The sequence below is a fragment of the Rhinolophus sinicus genome, chromosome 3 (assembly GCF_057876585.1).
Source record: "Rhinolophus sinicus isolate RSI-liver-muscle chromosome 3, RSI-T2T, whole genome shotgun sequence".
NCBI lineage: Eukaryota > Metazoa > Chordata > Mammalia > Chiroptera > Rhinolophidae > Rhinolophus > Rhinolophus sinicus.
This window is the reverse complement of record NC_142503.1, coordinates 46753198-46770358: the sequence shown is the minus strand read 5'-3', so window position 1 is coordinate 46770358 and position 17161 is coordinate 46753198. Positions and strand designations below refer to the sequence as shown.

At 41.7% G+C, this 17161-nt stretch overlaps 1 protein-coding gene across 4 annotated transcripts in view; it reads right to left on the bottom strand.

Moving 5' to 3' along the window:
* Positions 1-16043, bottom strand: part of ARHGEF28 (Rho guanine nucleotide exchange factor 28) — a 289722-nt gene extending 273679 nt beyond the window's left edge. For 3 of the 4 annotated variants that reach the window (XM_088796567.1, XM_088796568.1, XM_088796569.1), the window contains exon 1: positions 15412-16043. In XM_088796567.1, coding sequence (XP_088652693.1) covers positions 15412-16028 — 617 coding nt within the window. In that variant the 5' untranslated portion in view covers positions 16029-16043. The remainder of the gene's footprint in view (positions 1-15411) is intronic. The other variant, XM_019728118.3, reaches the window with a different exon arrangement.
* Positions 16044-17161: the final 1118 nt, after the last annotated feature.

The window sequence follows — 17161 nt, the reverse complement described above, 5'->3', positions numbered from 1 at the left end:
AATTAAAGTAACTCAAATTTTCTTGGTTTTCACCATCATTTATTATCATTGCTTATTTCAAAATCTACTACTTGAATGTACTGTTAAACAGTATTACAGAACTTGGATACACAAACCGGACCTGAAGCAAAGCTGACTGATGCCAAATCTTTGTGAATTTGCTCTCAGGACAAATTTGTGTAGCACGTGTTGGGGATCAACTATATAACCGGGAGTTGTCTGAATTAAATTCCATGTTGAATACAATGTTTATTAAAGGATCAGTCATTAAAATGTGCTAATTTGAAGCTTACATAGGTATTGTTAAAATGTAACAGTGACTGCAGTCATTATTCAGAACTTAGACCAACAAAAGAACTTTGGGGGGAGAAGTAACATGAACAGACATCGTTTAGAATTGCTGGTGCATGGTGCTAGTCAAACCACACTAACTAAAATCCACGTTAAGTGTTTCTCTGCAGAAAATGTACCCCCCTTACTGTCTGCACCCTAGCCAGGCAGGGACAAGGGGAGGCATGGCCACTGCCCACCCTTGGGATGCCACTGGAAACTGAGAAGGCCCAAGGGGACAGAATCAAGGTCAATAAAAAAAAAACAAGTGCAGAGTGGTAGAGAACAGAACAAAAGCAAACAGATAAATCCTTGGGAGTGACTAAATGAAAAGTCACCTTGAAGTTCAAAACACAACACATTGAAAATGCAAACGGGCTGCTGGGATGCATAAAAAATGCTGGGAAAGAGTACAGGAATTTAGAGGTCAGAATTCTGGGTCTAGAATACTGCACTTCACCTGAATCTTTTCCTCTAGGAAATAAGGATGGCCTTGGAAGTCATGCTTAACCAAACAACATATTAGACTCTATGGAAAGAAGATTTTTAATTTCTATTTTTCATCCTGGAAAGATTCAGGATGACAAGCTATGTAAACCAGGTCCTCAAACAGGGACAAGTGTCTTACATAGCTTGTGACAAGTATAAAAGATGAGGCACTTAGTTTCATTATGAAGTCAAGTCTGAAAATGCAGCAGCAGTGAAAAGTTTTCAGTTCAGTTGATTAGAGCATAAGCTCTTCTGGTCTCTATTACATGTGGTCAAGCTGAATTTTTCCCCCTCTAAGGCTTCTGAGTGACAGAAAGAAAGTGAAAAGAGAAAGAAGTTCCACAGACCAGGGATCAATAAACTGCCGGACCTACAGCAGGCTCTCGTATCTCCTTAGTTTCCTCATCTATAACACAGAGATGATGAGGTTGCTGTAGGAATTAAAGGTAACAAGCAGGGTGCTGAACCCAGCGAAAGCAACTAACTTATGGTGACCGTCTTCATTACCATCAAACTCCAGAACTCCAAACCAAATTACACAAAGAGGCCTTTCTATAGCTGATGAAAATTTCACCAGACACTCCCTGTAACACAGCCCTCAAATGCTACCGGGACTGCGTGGATAATTAGATAAACCTTGTAAGCTTCATTTTTCCAACTTCAAAGGCATTTACACAGTGGCTCTACCTATTATGATCTATGGCCATCATGTGCTAAGCTAATTATTAAGAGAAGTCCCCATTTTCTGCCCTCCCTCTAGAAGTTCTAAAAGTGAGATTTTTTTTGTTTTTTGGGTTTTTTTAGTGTTAAAAAGCCAGATCCTTCCCAAAGAAGCATCAAAACTCAAGACCCTAGAACAGTCAATGTGTACTCAACCCAAAGTATGTCTAGTGTGGAGAATCAATAAGATACTGTGTTATTGTCAGAATTGAGCATGACTCCAAATCCAGATAAGATGAGTAAAAACGGTTCTTGACCCTGCCATCGCCTTTTCATTATAACCACCAGTCCAAGAGAAAACCGTCATTTTGTCCCTGGCTTTGAAGGATTAGAGAGATTAATGTTTCAGGCCCATGAAACTTTATTTATTCATGAAGGAGTGAGGTAAACATTTACAAACAATTTAAATGTATACTTTCCCACCAATATGAGAGAAGTACTCACAAAAACCTCTTTGGGTAGTATTTTTCCTGAAAGGGGGATTCGTGGTTTAATAAAATGCTTCACTCAAGGTTTTTCTCAAGTGGCTTCATACTCTAGCTAAACAACAGAAGGAAAGGAAACCAGTCGTTTTCCAGCACATGGCCTGTCATTAGCCCCTTGTCTTACACAACAGGCCTCTGAGGCTTCTCTCCCCTAATCTGAATTGGCTCCACGTTTTTCTTCCACGTTATTGAACGCAGATGTGCTAAATTAAAAAGATGTAGGCGCTGTCATTGTACCAATTGATCATGTTCACTGCTTTTCCACATGTACGTTTACAGCAATAGCAAGTTTATGCCATAAATAACTTTTGACAAATGGAGCTATAATTTTTTTAGGTTTTGGTTTTATATTTACATATCATTTAAACTTTCCAAAGTATTTCCACCTTTAACTTCATTTGATTGGCAAACCACCTAGTTTTCTCTAGAGGGCTGGTATCATCCCTATGTCATAGATGAGGAAACTGGAAGTGCAAAACATTTATCTAAAGTTCAACTGGGTCTGCACCCCAATTTCAAGTTTGATTTTGAGACTCTAAGTGGGAGCAACTGCATTTTAAGCAAATGTGACCTGTTAATAAATCTTTAGGTGACAGAGAATTTTTTTCTAATTTTTGTTAACATTAGTAATACAGAAGAAAGTTCTGCTTAAACAGACTAAATGATCATTTGACCTCTGCTGGCTGAAATTTTCTTTGGCACTATAAACACCAAAGCTCTGCCAAACTAATTGCGAGTTAAATGGCATTCTGATCTAAGGCACACAAAATATCTTTAACAAGGCTGTTTAGTTTTATTAGTGGCTTTTCATATCATGCATGCAACTATTTGTATACACAGGGTGCCAAAAAAATGTATACACATTTTAAAAAAGGAAATAACTGTATTAAACTCCTAATACTCAATATATACCAATAACAAAAGATGACTACAAGTCACGTTTGACTTCTGCAATTACAAGAGGCGCTCAAAGTGGTTACCATCAGCGTCCAGACATTTCTGATGACTGCAAACTATTGCTTGAGCAACGCTGACCAAAGTGTCCACTTGAATACATTTTTTGGCACCCCCGGTATTGCTCATGGATTCACAGAAGGTGATCAATGAGAACGGGGGTATGAGTGTCACTTATGGACATGTGGCTAGGTGCCTGCCTGATCCCTGCAAAAGAAATGAAGAGAAGGATCCAAGGAAGAGAGTTGTACTGAGGGGCAGGAGCCTGGGCCAGAGTGCAGAGTGTCCACCTAGGTACCACTCACCGCCCCTTGTCACTGTGTATGTTGTAGGGCCAGTGTCCTAGACTTGCCATTTCCAAAAGTACTAGCTATTTCTTATGTATGCATCTCCTTCACCATATTCTGGTTTGGACATTCAGCCCTGCTAATAAGATACAATATGAAAATAGAACACTGACTTTATTAACATTTATTACGTGATTGAGCGGTTTGCCAATAAATGGCATTTTTTTCACACAATTTGTTATTCCTAAATAAGAAAATAAAAGAGCACAAATATGAAGAAACAATGTAGAAAATTAATTTCCTAAGCACCATTAGAAGTTTATACTGATGTGTATAAAAGGAACGCCTGAATTTGCACAAACGTCAACCCCTACAAGCATGCCTTCTTAAAAGTTTGTTTGTAGCCTTCAGTGTTACATGGGATACACTGCAGTGTTACATGGGATACACTGCAAAGTCTCGCTATCTACACTTCGTAATGCCACATTACAAGAAAAGAAAGATTGCCGATGGAAGAAACCACTGTCACTTTTATTTAAAAGCAATTACCTGCTGCCTACTTGTACTTAAAATGCAATAACTCTATGTTCAATAAAGCATATAAAGACTATAAACCATCAACTTATCCTAGCAAAGCAAGCAGTTAGTTAATCATTAGATTTAAGTCACACGAAATATATATGTCAGGCAGACTACAAAAAGTGCTATAGCTGATAACTCACTGATAAAAATCAACACAATTTACAAAAGTGTTTTTTCTTGTGTAACGAAATGTACGTAAATTTAGTTATTATATGTGTTTACTACTCAGAAATACACTGACCCAAATATCCAAAGGCAAATACATGAATGTTCCCAACAGCTGTGCAAGGTACTGAACTAATTAAGAATTCTTGTTTGCACACATCCATGTAATTCCTTAATTTTGAAAAAGGAGATGTTTTCTGCACCCACTTCCACCAGACGATGCTACGGGCCAAGAAAGTTTGCTTCGTAGGCTGACCCCGCCTCCCTGCCAGTGCCCCCAACTCTGAGCACCTTCGAGCTCTAACCCAACACTTCCCCTAGCAGCTGCCACCTCGCTGCCCTGTGAGGGGTGACCTGTGTGTCCACTCCTCCGTCAGTGGCTGTGGAAACTTCATTTCAGATTGCCTCGTATAGCACCTTGCTTATAATAGCGACCAATATTTTATTTTTTAATGTGTTTTATTTCAAGGTAGCTCATTTAAAAACTTGTGTTCAATTGTATACATATGAAATAGAAAATGGAAATTCCCTCTCATCTCTCCATAGATGACTACATGAACAATAATACTTCATGTACATCTGGCCTTTGATCGGGTCTGTCAACAGGCACGTCTTGACACCTACTTTATAAAATCCTACGTGCTGGAGCCAAGATCGGCTCGCCAGAAAGAGGCATCCTGGCTGGACGTCACTGGTCTCCAAAATAGCTACTCATTCTCTCTGCTCTGCAACAAGCCTTAAATTCAACACAAACAAAAATAGGCCAGCTGCTCTAAAGAAGGAAACAAAGGAAAAGGAACTGTGAAAGTGTACCAGTAGGGAAATCAACCACATATTTGGAATTCTATGGGAATAAGTTAGCAAGAAGAAAACAGGCACCTGGCAGGAAAAAATTTTAAGGAAATTATTGAGATGTGATACACTTCCTGTCAAAACAACACATGAGGTGGTGATTCATTTGATTAGTATCTTCTAAATTCTATGCGACTTTAAACGCTCCATAAGTTTAGTAAAATTCAATTGTGGCACAGAGGGATTTTATTTTTTTAATTTTTAAGTAATAAGCTGTTCAAATGATCCTGTGCCCCCAAATAAATAAATAACTGGCATGTACTCACCATATTTACAACTGCACCCTTCAATGTCTCTAAGGCAAGATAAAGCACTATCATTTGCCTGCCCACGTTTAGCTTTAGCGAAAGCTGTGGCCCTCAATGCAATTCAGAGCTGTGGAGGGCTCAGCCCTGAACTGGAGGGCTGCCCCAACAACAGAAACTTTAGAATCAGTTCGCTCTCGACAAGTCCAGCGGAACACCAAGACTTTGACCAAATATCTCCAGAATTCTGTGAGATTAGATACTTGAGAGTGAAAACATAGTTAGAAAAATTATATCTACAAAGCCAGGTTTTTCTATACAAATTTAAGACGAAACATCCTTACAAACAGTGCCAAAGCAAATTGAAATACAAAAGAATAGTCTTTTCTGTTTGATAATATCGAAGTTTCTCTCTCCTGCCAAATAGTTGCTATGTTTAATTTATTTATAAGCCAAGATTTAAAAAGAGTCTTTAACATTACTGGCGACAATTATGTAATTTTAATACAAAAAAAAGTTTTAAAGCAAGTGCAAGAGTTTGTGGTTGAATTTGATATCTGAAAGATATTCACTACAATTATATTTATGGACTGAGATGAAGTATCCAGATTTTCATTAAACTGTCCATTGCTTAAATTCACTTCTGTTTTTATACCATCACTGAAGCAAATACATATTTACAATATAGGTTGTATTTAGGACACTAGAACAACTGAAAAACACACACACAAAAACTGGACAATCCTTTGATTCGTATAATACTGGGTATGGCTCCCAGAAAAATGCCTTCACTCAGGCTGCCAAGAATACCCTGCCCCACACCATCTCCACATCACAATATATTTATTTATTTTCACGGCTGCTGATTTAGCAGCACTGAGAGTTCCTCAAAAGCTTCTCCCCTTCCTCTTATCTCTAAGCCTCCAGCACCCAGAATATGCTTGCCTCATAGCAATTACTAGCTAAACTCAACGAAGGCTCAAAACTCAAACAGAACTCTCAAACTCTCTGGGATGGAGATGCTTTGGAAAGAACTCCTGGATAAGAGGGTTTAGAGCCCTTACACCCAGAAGTAAAAGCCCAAACACAATAATGCTTAATGTCCAAATCACCTATATAACAAGATGTCTTTATCTTGAGGTTCTATGAGAAGTGGAGGGATGGCATGCCTTATAATGTCATCTCTTTTATGAGCACAAGTTTGTTTTCTTTCATATTACTAGTCAGGAGCTACATGAAATACTAGAGGTTTCAGAAATTAGCTACTCTTTTAGGAAAAACATTGTAAATCAAACAGAAGAGAAATCACCAAATTTCTTGAGAAAAGGGGAGGTGAGACAGAGGGTGAGTAAAGAAGCGAAGAGGGAGGGGAAAGAAAAGAGAGTACCCCTATAAACCGTATTTTTGCTAAATCTAGACATTTATCAAAAATTCCATAAATTTCAGGGCACAGTCTCCACCCAGCCTAAATGGAGGTAGGTACAGTAAGTTCCATCTGCTAAAATGAAATTAATACCATTTTCAGTCATCTTTGAATTCAATTAAAAATAATTACAAGATGATTACTGGCTGATTCCACCTCACTGCTCATGAAGCATTCAGACAACAGTAATAGGAGCTGCCATCACAGGGAAATCTCAGGGTATGAGCAATCATTTCTCCCCGTAAAGACACAACACTAAAGCAGCGTCTTCAAATCCAGCTTCTTGAACAATTTAGATGTTGCCAGTCAAATGTCTGAAAGAACTCTGGGTACCAAGAATTATGCTAATAATCCAAGAAAGGGTTAAGACATCATGCTTATCTCCATGGAAACACAGAACTTGAGAGATGGCACACACGTGGAGAAGGGCTTGGCCCAACCTTTGGGTTTCAAATGAAGTCACCAGAGCCCAGAGAGGTGACACGGCTCACCTGCTATGTCAGTCACAGTGCTAAAATTTCAACCCAAATTCTGCTTCTGGTTCAACTTTTGCAACACCCAAATTGTCTTTTAAAAACTTTCTTATTGAACTTAGTCAAATGGTAGTACAAATAAGAATAATTAATTGAACACTATCATTTTTAAAATGAAAGGCGCGAAACACCAATGATGTCCAACTCCCACTAAAAAAAAAACTATTCTTAAATTCACTTAAATCCAGACATCTTGTCTGCTTCTACTAATTTCTGCTGTTGCTTATGCACAAAGATGCTGTAACAGCCAGTGAACATAAAGCTTCCTACTATGAATGTGAAAGGGGGAAAAAAAGCTTATTCCTATTTTTAATAAAAAAGACCTTCTAATAAACCAATACCCAAATTACATTTGGCATTCCTATTAAGATGAGATTTTATTTAAACTGTTCATGTCAAGCAGAATTTCCCTAGCACAGCCCCATTTTTGTGAGTCAAGTGAAAAGTTAATTTGGGACTTTCTGCAGATATGAAGATAAACTAGAGCATTCACGTCTATTGCAAAACAACCTCAGGTATCTACATGTGAAATCTATTTCACCTTAAGATTTTCAAGTGGTTTTATAAGACTGAAAATCAAGGACATGAAACCTTAACAATTTGTTTCATAACAACTGTCTCGTAACAATTTTTGTTCAAATTAGAACCTTCTTAACTAACGATCAAGGAATAATTAGAATTCTCATGACTGAGATTTTAAAGTCTTGACACTTTTTTATATTCAATAAGCAAGCTATCAATATTTCTGGTTAATAAATGGTAGAAAAATGCATAAGTATTTTATATAACAACTCAGTGTAATAAGAAACATGCAATTTAAGAGAAGTACCTATTCTATTTTCTTCCTCCTAAGAATCCATCAATTAAAAACCTATTAAATCATCAGTAATAGGTTTTGAGTGTTACCCCTTACCACCAAGAAGGGGGAGTGGCCAACTGGAAACTGGCGAAGTCAGTAGGGATGTGATAACTGGTATAAAGGCAACTTCCAGAAATCCATCCCCTGAGAACTTTTGAGAAGTTGCAACGCCGGCAATTCATGAAAGGCAGCACTCGAGTTAGATGAGCTGCTCCTTATGCATAAAGGTTCTCTCCCACCACTCCCTTCCATCCAAATTCCATTTCCATCAGAATTTATTAACAGTCAATGAAATCACTACCCAAAGAGATCATCACTTCATTGAAATAATCAAAGACGTCCCATTTGGAAAGGATAGGAAAGAATCCATTGAGATTTCCCAACTATAATCCACCAGGAGCTGTGGAGAATGACAGGATTCAAATACAGGAGACAGGCACATGTCATTCAATTTCCAATAACAAATCTATAGTAGATTCTACATACTATACGCAGAAGGAGCTTCATGCTGATTCTAACAAGATTCTAGAGCAGAATGTGAAAGGGCTGATGTCTGAGTACCTCAAAGAGGAAGCAGTGGCTACCTGGATCCAATGTGGGTTCCCCAAGAATAAGTCACTTGAGAATAACCTCATTCGGTGTGGGGTTACTAATACTGGTAACTCCATAGAGTAAAGGTACAGATTTGGTAGACAGTGTATATCCTGACGACAAGATGGAAGACTAAGAATCAGATGCTAGCACAAATAAGAATTAATTGAACAACACTACCTGAAATTGATAAAGCATCGATTTGAAATGAAGTTTGCATAGGTGCACCAAATTGCTCTGCCCTAGGTCTCAGCCTAGGTAATAGTTTTATTACTTCCTTAAGGATTAAAGAAATAGATATTAAATCTATGGAACAAAAAAAGCGTAGTGAACATGGTAAGTTTACAGATAAACAATCTAAAAGACTTTGAAAGGCTAGAACAAATGGTCACATACAGGAAAATAAATTTAGAGAGAAATATTAGTTTTATTCAGGGAACAAAGAAGCCAATGCACAAGTCCATGAATGAGGAGACGGGGTTCAGCAGCAACATGTCTAAAAACAAACTTGGTGATTCTGAGATAACTTGAACATCAAGAGTCAATAACCCTGTTTAGAAGTACCAGAGTAGGAAAGCCATTGTCTGAGAAATTATTCTATCCCAGGTTCTACGCTAAGCACTTTACATAGACTATCTTATTGAGTCCTTATAACAGCCCTATGAGAGAAATAGGTAAAAACTGGGACTAAAAGTTTGTTACTTGCCCAAGACAAGGTAGAAACTAGCAGTCTCCCCCAAGTCCCTTATTGGCAGCTGGCAATCTTAACCACAAGAAAACATCACCATTAGCCTTTGCAGGGATGCTATAAACCAGAAGGACGTGTCATGACAGTTAAGCAAAATAACTAACCAACCAACATATGTATATTCTACATTGAGCACCCTACAAAGTAGGCTAAATCAGGGTCCTCGCCATCAATGGGCTTATAGCCAGGTTTGGAAAGGTAAGATTTAAACACAGCAGCATATAATGAACCCAGAAGCAGGTGGAAAGTGCTAAATGAGCGGTACCAGTAAAAGGATAATAGTTCAGAAAGGAAAAAGCTCAGTTACTACTCAGTTGGTCAAAGATTTCAAAGATGGTTTGAGCTTGTTCAAGGACTGGAATATAGGCATGCCTCATTTTATTGTGCTTCAGAGATGTTGATAGGTGGGGTTTTTTGTTTGTTTGATTTGGGTTTTTGTTTGTTTGTTTGTTTGTTTTTAAACAAATTGAAGGCAAGACCCTCCACCAGCCAAAAGATTACAACTCAGTTTATTGTGGTGGCCTGGAACCAAACCTGCAGTACTGTGTTTCCCCGAAAATAAGACCTAGCCGGACCATCCGCTCTAATACGACTTTTGGAGCAAAAAATAATATAAGACCCGGTATAATATAATATAATATCGGGTCTTATATTAATTTTTGCTCCAAAAGACGCATTAGAGCTGATGGTCCAGCTAGGTCTTATTTTCAGGGAAGCACAGTAGCTCTGAGGTCTGCCACTATATTTCAGCTAGTGAAGAAGAGGAGCCTATCATGAACAAAGTCAAAGAAGTTAGAAAGTACAGAGCATGTTCCATTAGGCAATTACCAGTCCTGACTGATGGAAGTGGAGGGCTCACAAGAGGAGGCAGCAGGGGACAGGTGAGTGCCCACAGCATAAAGAAACACCATGAGAAAATGCAGGCATTACCCTTTCAGATGTAGAATGCCAGAAACACCTAAAGGCTGGGGAAGTAGATGGCAAAGCCAGCTATATTACCATTCTAAAAAAGTATGTCAGGCCCACCTCAGAGATGCTCAGGTGATTCCCATGAACAGGGAAGCTTGGAATCCTGGGCTAGGGGTTCAAATGACCCATAATCTCACTCATCACTGAGCACCCCCTACCTTTGAAACTCTAACACCTAGTCATTCAGTAAACCAGAAGGCTGGTAGGACAAGAAAAGGCTATTGACAAAGAACCAGGTGAGAATGCACAGACAATAAACAAGGGTAATTAGGGGAAAGACAGAAATTTACCCCAGAGGGACTTTGCCTGAATCGCCCAGCCCAATGAAAACCTCTTGCTCTTCAGTCAGGCTCAGAAGTCCTTACTAAGACCTCCTTTGCTCCAAATCCTTTTAGTTTCCGCTTCCCTGTGAAGGCTCATGGTGATGTTTTCCTGTGTATCGGGTGTAGAAATTTTTATCATGAAATTCCGAAATAATCATCCCACTTTTCTTTCCTCTTCCCAGAGCCACCCTGCCCCCTCTTCTCATGGGGGGCTCCTCAGAGCAGAGGGAGCAGGGTAGCTTGTGACCCGCACGCATGGGATCCTGACTTGCATTTCTGAAATCTCTCTGGACTAAGTCTGGGAAGATAACCCAGTCATTTCAACCTGATGACTGGCTGGTGGTCAAGGTAAATTAACAGAGTAATAGTTCATAATCCCTTCAAATGCTTACTGACTGCCCACTGCCAGCACAGTACCAAGCCTGTGGAAAGTATATTCCTGGCAGTGTTGCCCAAGACAGGAAAGGCTGAACTGACCAATGCCCTCCTCACTTTGAAAGTTCATGACGGTATAGAATGTAGAACTGGCAGGTTCTTAGAGACCATCAAGTCTACTGCTTTCCCTTTTACCAGATGAGGAAATTGAGACCCAGAGAGGGCTCATACTCCCTCAAGGTTACACAGCTGAGAGGTCGCTGGCTGTCTCCATGCCAGCCTCAAACTCTCAGCCTAGGGTGCTTTCCCCTGAGGTCACACTGCCGTCTCACTGCCTTCTGAAACCTGGGAATCCTGCTGAAGCTACTTTTTTTAAATGTCTCTTTTCCATTTGTTACAAATATAACCACCAACATTTTCTGACACTTACGCTCTGCCAAGCGCTACTAGAAGGGCTCTCTATAAATTTACTCATTGTATTCTCACAACCACCCAAGGGGACAGGTTACAATGATTATCCCCATTTCACAAATGGGAAATGCGAAGTAGAGAGAAGTCACACAGCCAGGACAGAGCTGAGGCTGTCTAACGAGACGGTCTGGCTCCAGAATCACCACTCTTAACCACTTCGTTATGGCGCATGACAGATAATTTCTTTAAAGTGATGGAAGAAAAGGAGAAAGCCTTAAGCACAAACGGCATGATTACTGATGTTTGATAATGAATTGAGAAGTTAAACCATAAATTCCATTAATATACGTCATATCTCTTGATCATCTATTTATTACGTTAAGGGAATGTCTGTGCATACTTGAAGGAAATATATAAAGTATATTAATATTTTAAGCATTTTTAAAGGGCAAAATGATCACGTGCATACCAAACAAAGCCTGCCAGTTGAAATAGGCAGAATGTTATTTGAGCACTGGTTTTAGAAGGGTCTCTTCTGGACATGCTACTATGGAAAGTGAAGGTGTCACTGCCGATTTCCACCTGTGTTGTCCTTCCCTCATGGATGCAAGATGTTTTCTCTACTATTAAAGGAACATTACTTTTACATGAACTTTCTACAGAAATCCAACCTCAAGTTGGTAATTGAGGAAAAAATTAAATGAAAATAGGAGAAGGCATCTCTGAAGATTAATAAAAATATATCTGGTAAAAGTGTTCAAAACTAAGATCACTGAAACAAATGACCAATATTCAATTATATTACTTTTTTACTTTCCTTCATATTAAAAAATGATGTCAAATCTCATTATCTTGGTTATGCAGGAGAAGAAGTCCAGGAGCAGTAATGGTAGAAATAAACAAATTATAATTGTGCCTCAGATAGAATTTCAAGGGAAAAATTACAGTCAATTAAGAAGATGTACTATCACATAAAAAAGTTACATGACATTTTGCCAGCCAAATATCTTCGTGTCAAATATTCAAAAGCCCACTCAAAATGCAACAGATCCTAAAAACTCTAAAATCACAAAAGTATTACCTTAGACATGAAGTCCACAGTGCAGAGAATCAAAGCAAAAAAGAGTGCCAGGCACATAGTAGGGCCTCAATTAATATTTGCTGAACAAATATAAATGAGAAAAAATGTTCATAGAAAGAGGAGCATGATATGACTGTCAAAGTGGCTAAACAGCAGAGTAACAATGCTTTGAGCTTTTGGGAACTTTTAATACCAGGATAAATAACAAAAGAACTAAGGATTGTAGATACTGCGCAAAATGACAGATCAACATTCAATCAGGGCAAAATGCTTAGTGGTATAGGACCTGACTTGCACTTCTTAAGAAAAATAGCGCTAAGCCCAGCTTTGCCTGAGTAAGGGATCTGGACCATACAGGGCGGAATATTTACAGGACAATCCTAAAACGGCAAAATTCCCTGAATTTGGTGCATTTCAAATAGAACACTTTGTAATTTAGAACTCTTCACAGGAGTTGCTTGGCTTGACTCATCTCTTCATGACAAATCTTATTTAAGGTTACAGGGGGGGAAAAATCCTATCGCTTCTCTGCTCCATTAAAGCAACATAAATATAAATGCAATTAGACAAAACTACATAAACCAGATCTGTCATATCTGATCAGTAGATTAGAGCATAATAAAATTACAGTCAGCCTGGGAGTAGTTTGGGATCTGGGCAGTGCCATCCAGCCATGCCCCAATCATAAACGGTTTTCCAACATTTATACAATAAATCTTTTCTGGGGAGTCAGCACTAGGTCATAAATTCTGGCAGGACTTAAAGTTAGAGCTTAAATACCAACATAGTAGTTACCAGTTTTGTACAGAATGTTTAACATAAAAGTAATATTAGATTCCACTATTTGCTTTAATACCTATTTAGAACACATTTCCTTTTCTCACATGGCATATACTAAAGGAGGTCATGTATCAGAGCTCACCTGAAAATCCTGCCCAATTTAAGTCTTAGCCACAACAGTAGTTTCTTATAAGAGCACAATGAGAAAATATTCCAAACTCTTCTGCAGTAGTCACACGATTTTTTAAAAAGGTGCGAAACCCAAGTGAGGCCCCTGATGAAATTTCATAGAATCTTAGTTACCAACGACAGACACACTCATCTTATTGCACTTCACTTTATTGCATTTCACAGATGTTGCATTTTTGTTGTTGTTGTTGTTGTTGTTTTACAAACTGAAGGCAACACCCTCCACCAGCAAAAAGATTATGACTCAGTTTATTGTGATTCGTGCTTTATTGTGGCGTTCTGAAACCTAACCCAAAATATCTCGAAGGTATGCCTATACTGTTTTCCTCTTCACGTGTTTCTAAACTGCTTAAAGGACAGGACAGGTGCTTCAAAGGAAAGTCTAAAGACACACCTGTTACATAACTTGTTCTTGGTTAGTCAGGTTTTGATAAAGAGGAAAATACAGTCAAAAGCAGGGCAAACACTGATTCTCTGTTCTCCAATTGTCCCATTAGCCAGGACATTTGCCTGAGTCACTCACCCAGTAGCTACCTCTGTGCCTCCATTTCCCTATCCACTAAATAATGAGGTCGATGCTATGAAAATTCCTCTTTGATCAAAGTTAATGACACAATCACACAGAAAGTAAGTCCACATCAAAATGTTACATTGAAATACTACGTTGTATAAGAAAATTCCAAAGTATTCATTTCTTTTCCTCCAAATATTCCAAAGGAGTTAGCTTGGCCATTAATTAAGATTAGGCAAATACCTATGTGCTTTAAGAATGTGTATACAAAAACCCAGGACAGATATATATAAAAAGTTTCCCAGGTAAAGTTATCGCTCTGCTTGGATCCTCGTGTGCAAAGAGCAACTCACAGAAGCTAACTAGGACAGGTCTTGATTTCGCTTTTGTTGTGAAAACAGGATTTGCTTCCCTGACAGCTTTAGGGCCTAGGAACAACTAGATGAGAAAGCTTCAGAAAACCAGGGAGCCCGTGCGACCCCCAATGATCAGTGCTTTCTAAACGTCTTCTCCATATTTCTCACTCAACTGGCGCGGGTGTGGTGGTGAACTTGTATAATTCCAGGTCTGCGGAGATTTGTAAAAACCCAGGCAGGGGTCAATGAGGCTGCGCAAACACAGATGTTGCAGCCTTTCCTAGCTCCACCAAGCTGTAACCAATGCGGGGAACGCTGTGGGCTGGGAGGCAGATGGATTCTCTCCTGGAAATCTAATTGGTGTCCCGGAAACCAGACCTGGGTTTCCAAAGCGGCCTGAGCACCCAGCTTCCACACAGCCCTCGACAGGCGAGGATATGTCCTCGGCCAAGTGCAGGGCCGTCATTACGACCCTTGTGAAAAGTCTAAGCATGGTAAGGTTAGGGTACCACCACCCACACCCCATGTATTCAAGGGGCAAACAAATCTATAAAATAAGCATAAGGAAATCCGACAAAATTCTCACCACCTCCCCTAACCAGCTATAGATACCGATTAACACAGAGCAGATGTTCCCACACGAAAAAGCTGTTAGGCCTGGTCCGTTCTTTGGGGACCCGGTCCCGCCAAGCACCCTCACCCAGCAGCCGAGGCACCAATGGGGAGGAGAGAGCCCAGCTTTCGAGGATCTCCCTTCTCCAACGCCAAGAGTGTCATTTATTTCCCTGGCACCCGAAGGGCACTGGCCATGTTTCCACCCACTCATCCCTGGTCCCAGAGCGGGACCGCGGGGTCGAGGGAGCCCCTGCCGCGTTTTCAGTGCGCTCCCGAACGACCCCACGCTCCGCTGCTGCCGCCGCCGCGCGGAGTTGTGCAGCCCTCTGCACTTGTTGCCGTCCCCGAGGGACCAGGAGGCGGCGGCCATCCCTCGAGCCGCCGTGGCTGCAGCACCCTCTCTACCTCGGCGGACGCTCGCGTCCCCCTGGACCCCGGAGAAAGTAGCTCCCCGATCGCGAATTCAGGTGTGCTCGCCCAAGTTTTCTGCCCAGAGCTGCAGAGAGACGCGGGGGATGGAGACCCAAGGAGCACTTACCTGGAGCTGTGCCCCCCGCAGCCTCCGCAGCCCGAGAGAGGCGCTGCGCCCCGCGCCCTGCCCGAGGGCGCCCGGAGCCGGGAAGGCGCTCCGAAGCTGCCAACGCCCGGCGGCGGCACAGTGGCAGCCAGCGCGGAGGGGGCGGAGCCGCTGCCGCGCTCCCGGCCCGGCTGGCTGCGCCGCGGGCTAGTGCCGCCCCCGCTCCCTCCGCGCCTGCCGGCTGCCACTGGATCCCTGGCCTGCCCACCGCCGGGCCCGGCATCACATGGCCCGGCCCGCCCGCCGCCGCGCCCGACACCGGCTCCAGGGGGAAACCTGAAACCCCGACTGCGCCCTCTCCGCCAGCCCCCTCCCGCCGAGGGGCGGCGGCCGGCTCGCCTCGGCTTCCCTCCTCCGGCACCGAGCGCCGAGGCGGGCGGAGACTGGCGCGGCCTTGCCCGGCCAGAGGAGGGCGAGGTTGCGCCCTGGCGGCGCCTGCCCCCTCGGGGCTCCCACCGGCCTCGCCTTGGCGCCGCCTGAGGAAGGAGGTGGCCCGCCCGCTCCTGAAAGTAGTTGTGCCAGGCCTGAGAGGCTCGGATTGTCCTCGTCCAAAAGCCACCACACCTGTGACATAACATGGCCCAAGTATTACTCAAAACACCAGCAGACACTCATTTCTTGAGGCTGTTCCTCTGGCCCAGAGCTTAGCGAGCTGCGATTCTTTTGGCCTTCATACACGCAAGTGGCTCCATAATTCAATTCTCATGAAAACCGTAACCTGTTTCTACAATGAACAGCAATGTGAGAGGGACCCCCTTACCATCCAACATCCTTTTCCAGTTAGAACCGCGAGTGGAGAAGCCACTCCATCATCCAAGCCTTCATAAAACAGGCTTCAGACAATAACAGCAGCTTTAAAGGCAAAATTCTTGATTTGCCTTGTAATCACCCTGAGTCTCTGCTTTGTTTTTCCTGCGAAGCCCTACCGCCCACAGGACCATGACAGGGTTGTGGCACGAGGAAGCTGGCCACAAGGACACGGAGCCAAAACGGAGGCACCACTCCCCAGATGTCACCAACACCTTCCTGGAGGGTTCAGCCTCCCTTCCCTCCTTACCTTGTCCAGCCCACCTCGCTGATACAGCTCCTTAGGAGGAGAGCAAGGCTGAGAAGACAGCAAGGAAACATCATTTGTCTGAGATCCTTAGCCTTACTCCAAGGGAAGGGCGGGGCTTTCTGTGTTAATAAAAGGACCCCAAATTGGCCTTGCAGGGCTGACCGGTATGACAACCCCAGTTGATTCTATTTCACGGAGCTCATGAACCCAAGGCCTGGCCTCAAGCACTACCTTTTAAAGATCAAGAAGTTCCTGCCCATTGCCAGGACTTAAAGGTAAAAACAAAAACAATAATGTCCTTTCCAAAAATATTTTCAGCGCTAAAATGTCTACTGAAGATGAACTGAATCAACACACCAGACAAAATGGTTTCCAGACTCTGGTGAGCAAAAACATTGATGTTGGTGGCCTTTATTGTTATTTTCATTTTTACATCACTAGTATTGAATCACTGTGTGTTTTCTTCTTTCTTCCCCCTCCTCACCTTTTTTTTCATTAATTCTGTCAGATATGTAGATAGAAAAAAAATAAACTGTGGGAGGAGGAACTAGTATGAGAAGTTACCCCAAAACTCCTTCCCCATAGAAAAGAAACAGGCAAAACTAGTCATTGTGAAACTCTTACCAGCTGAGGACATACACTCATGCTATCTGC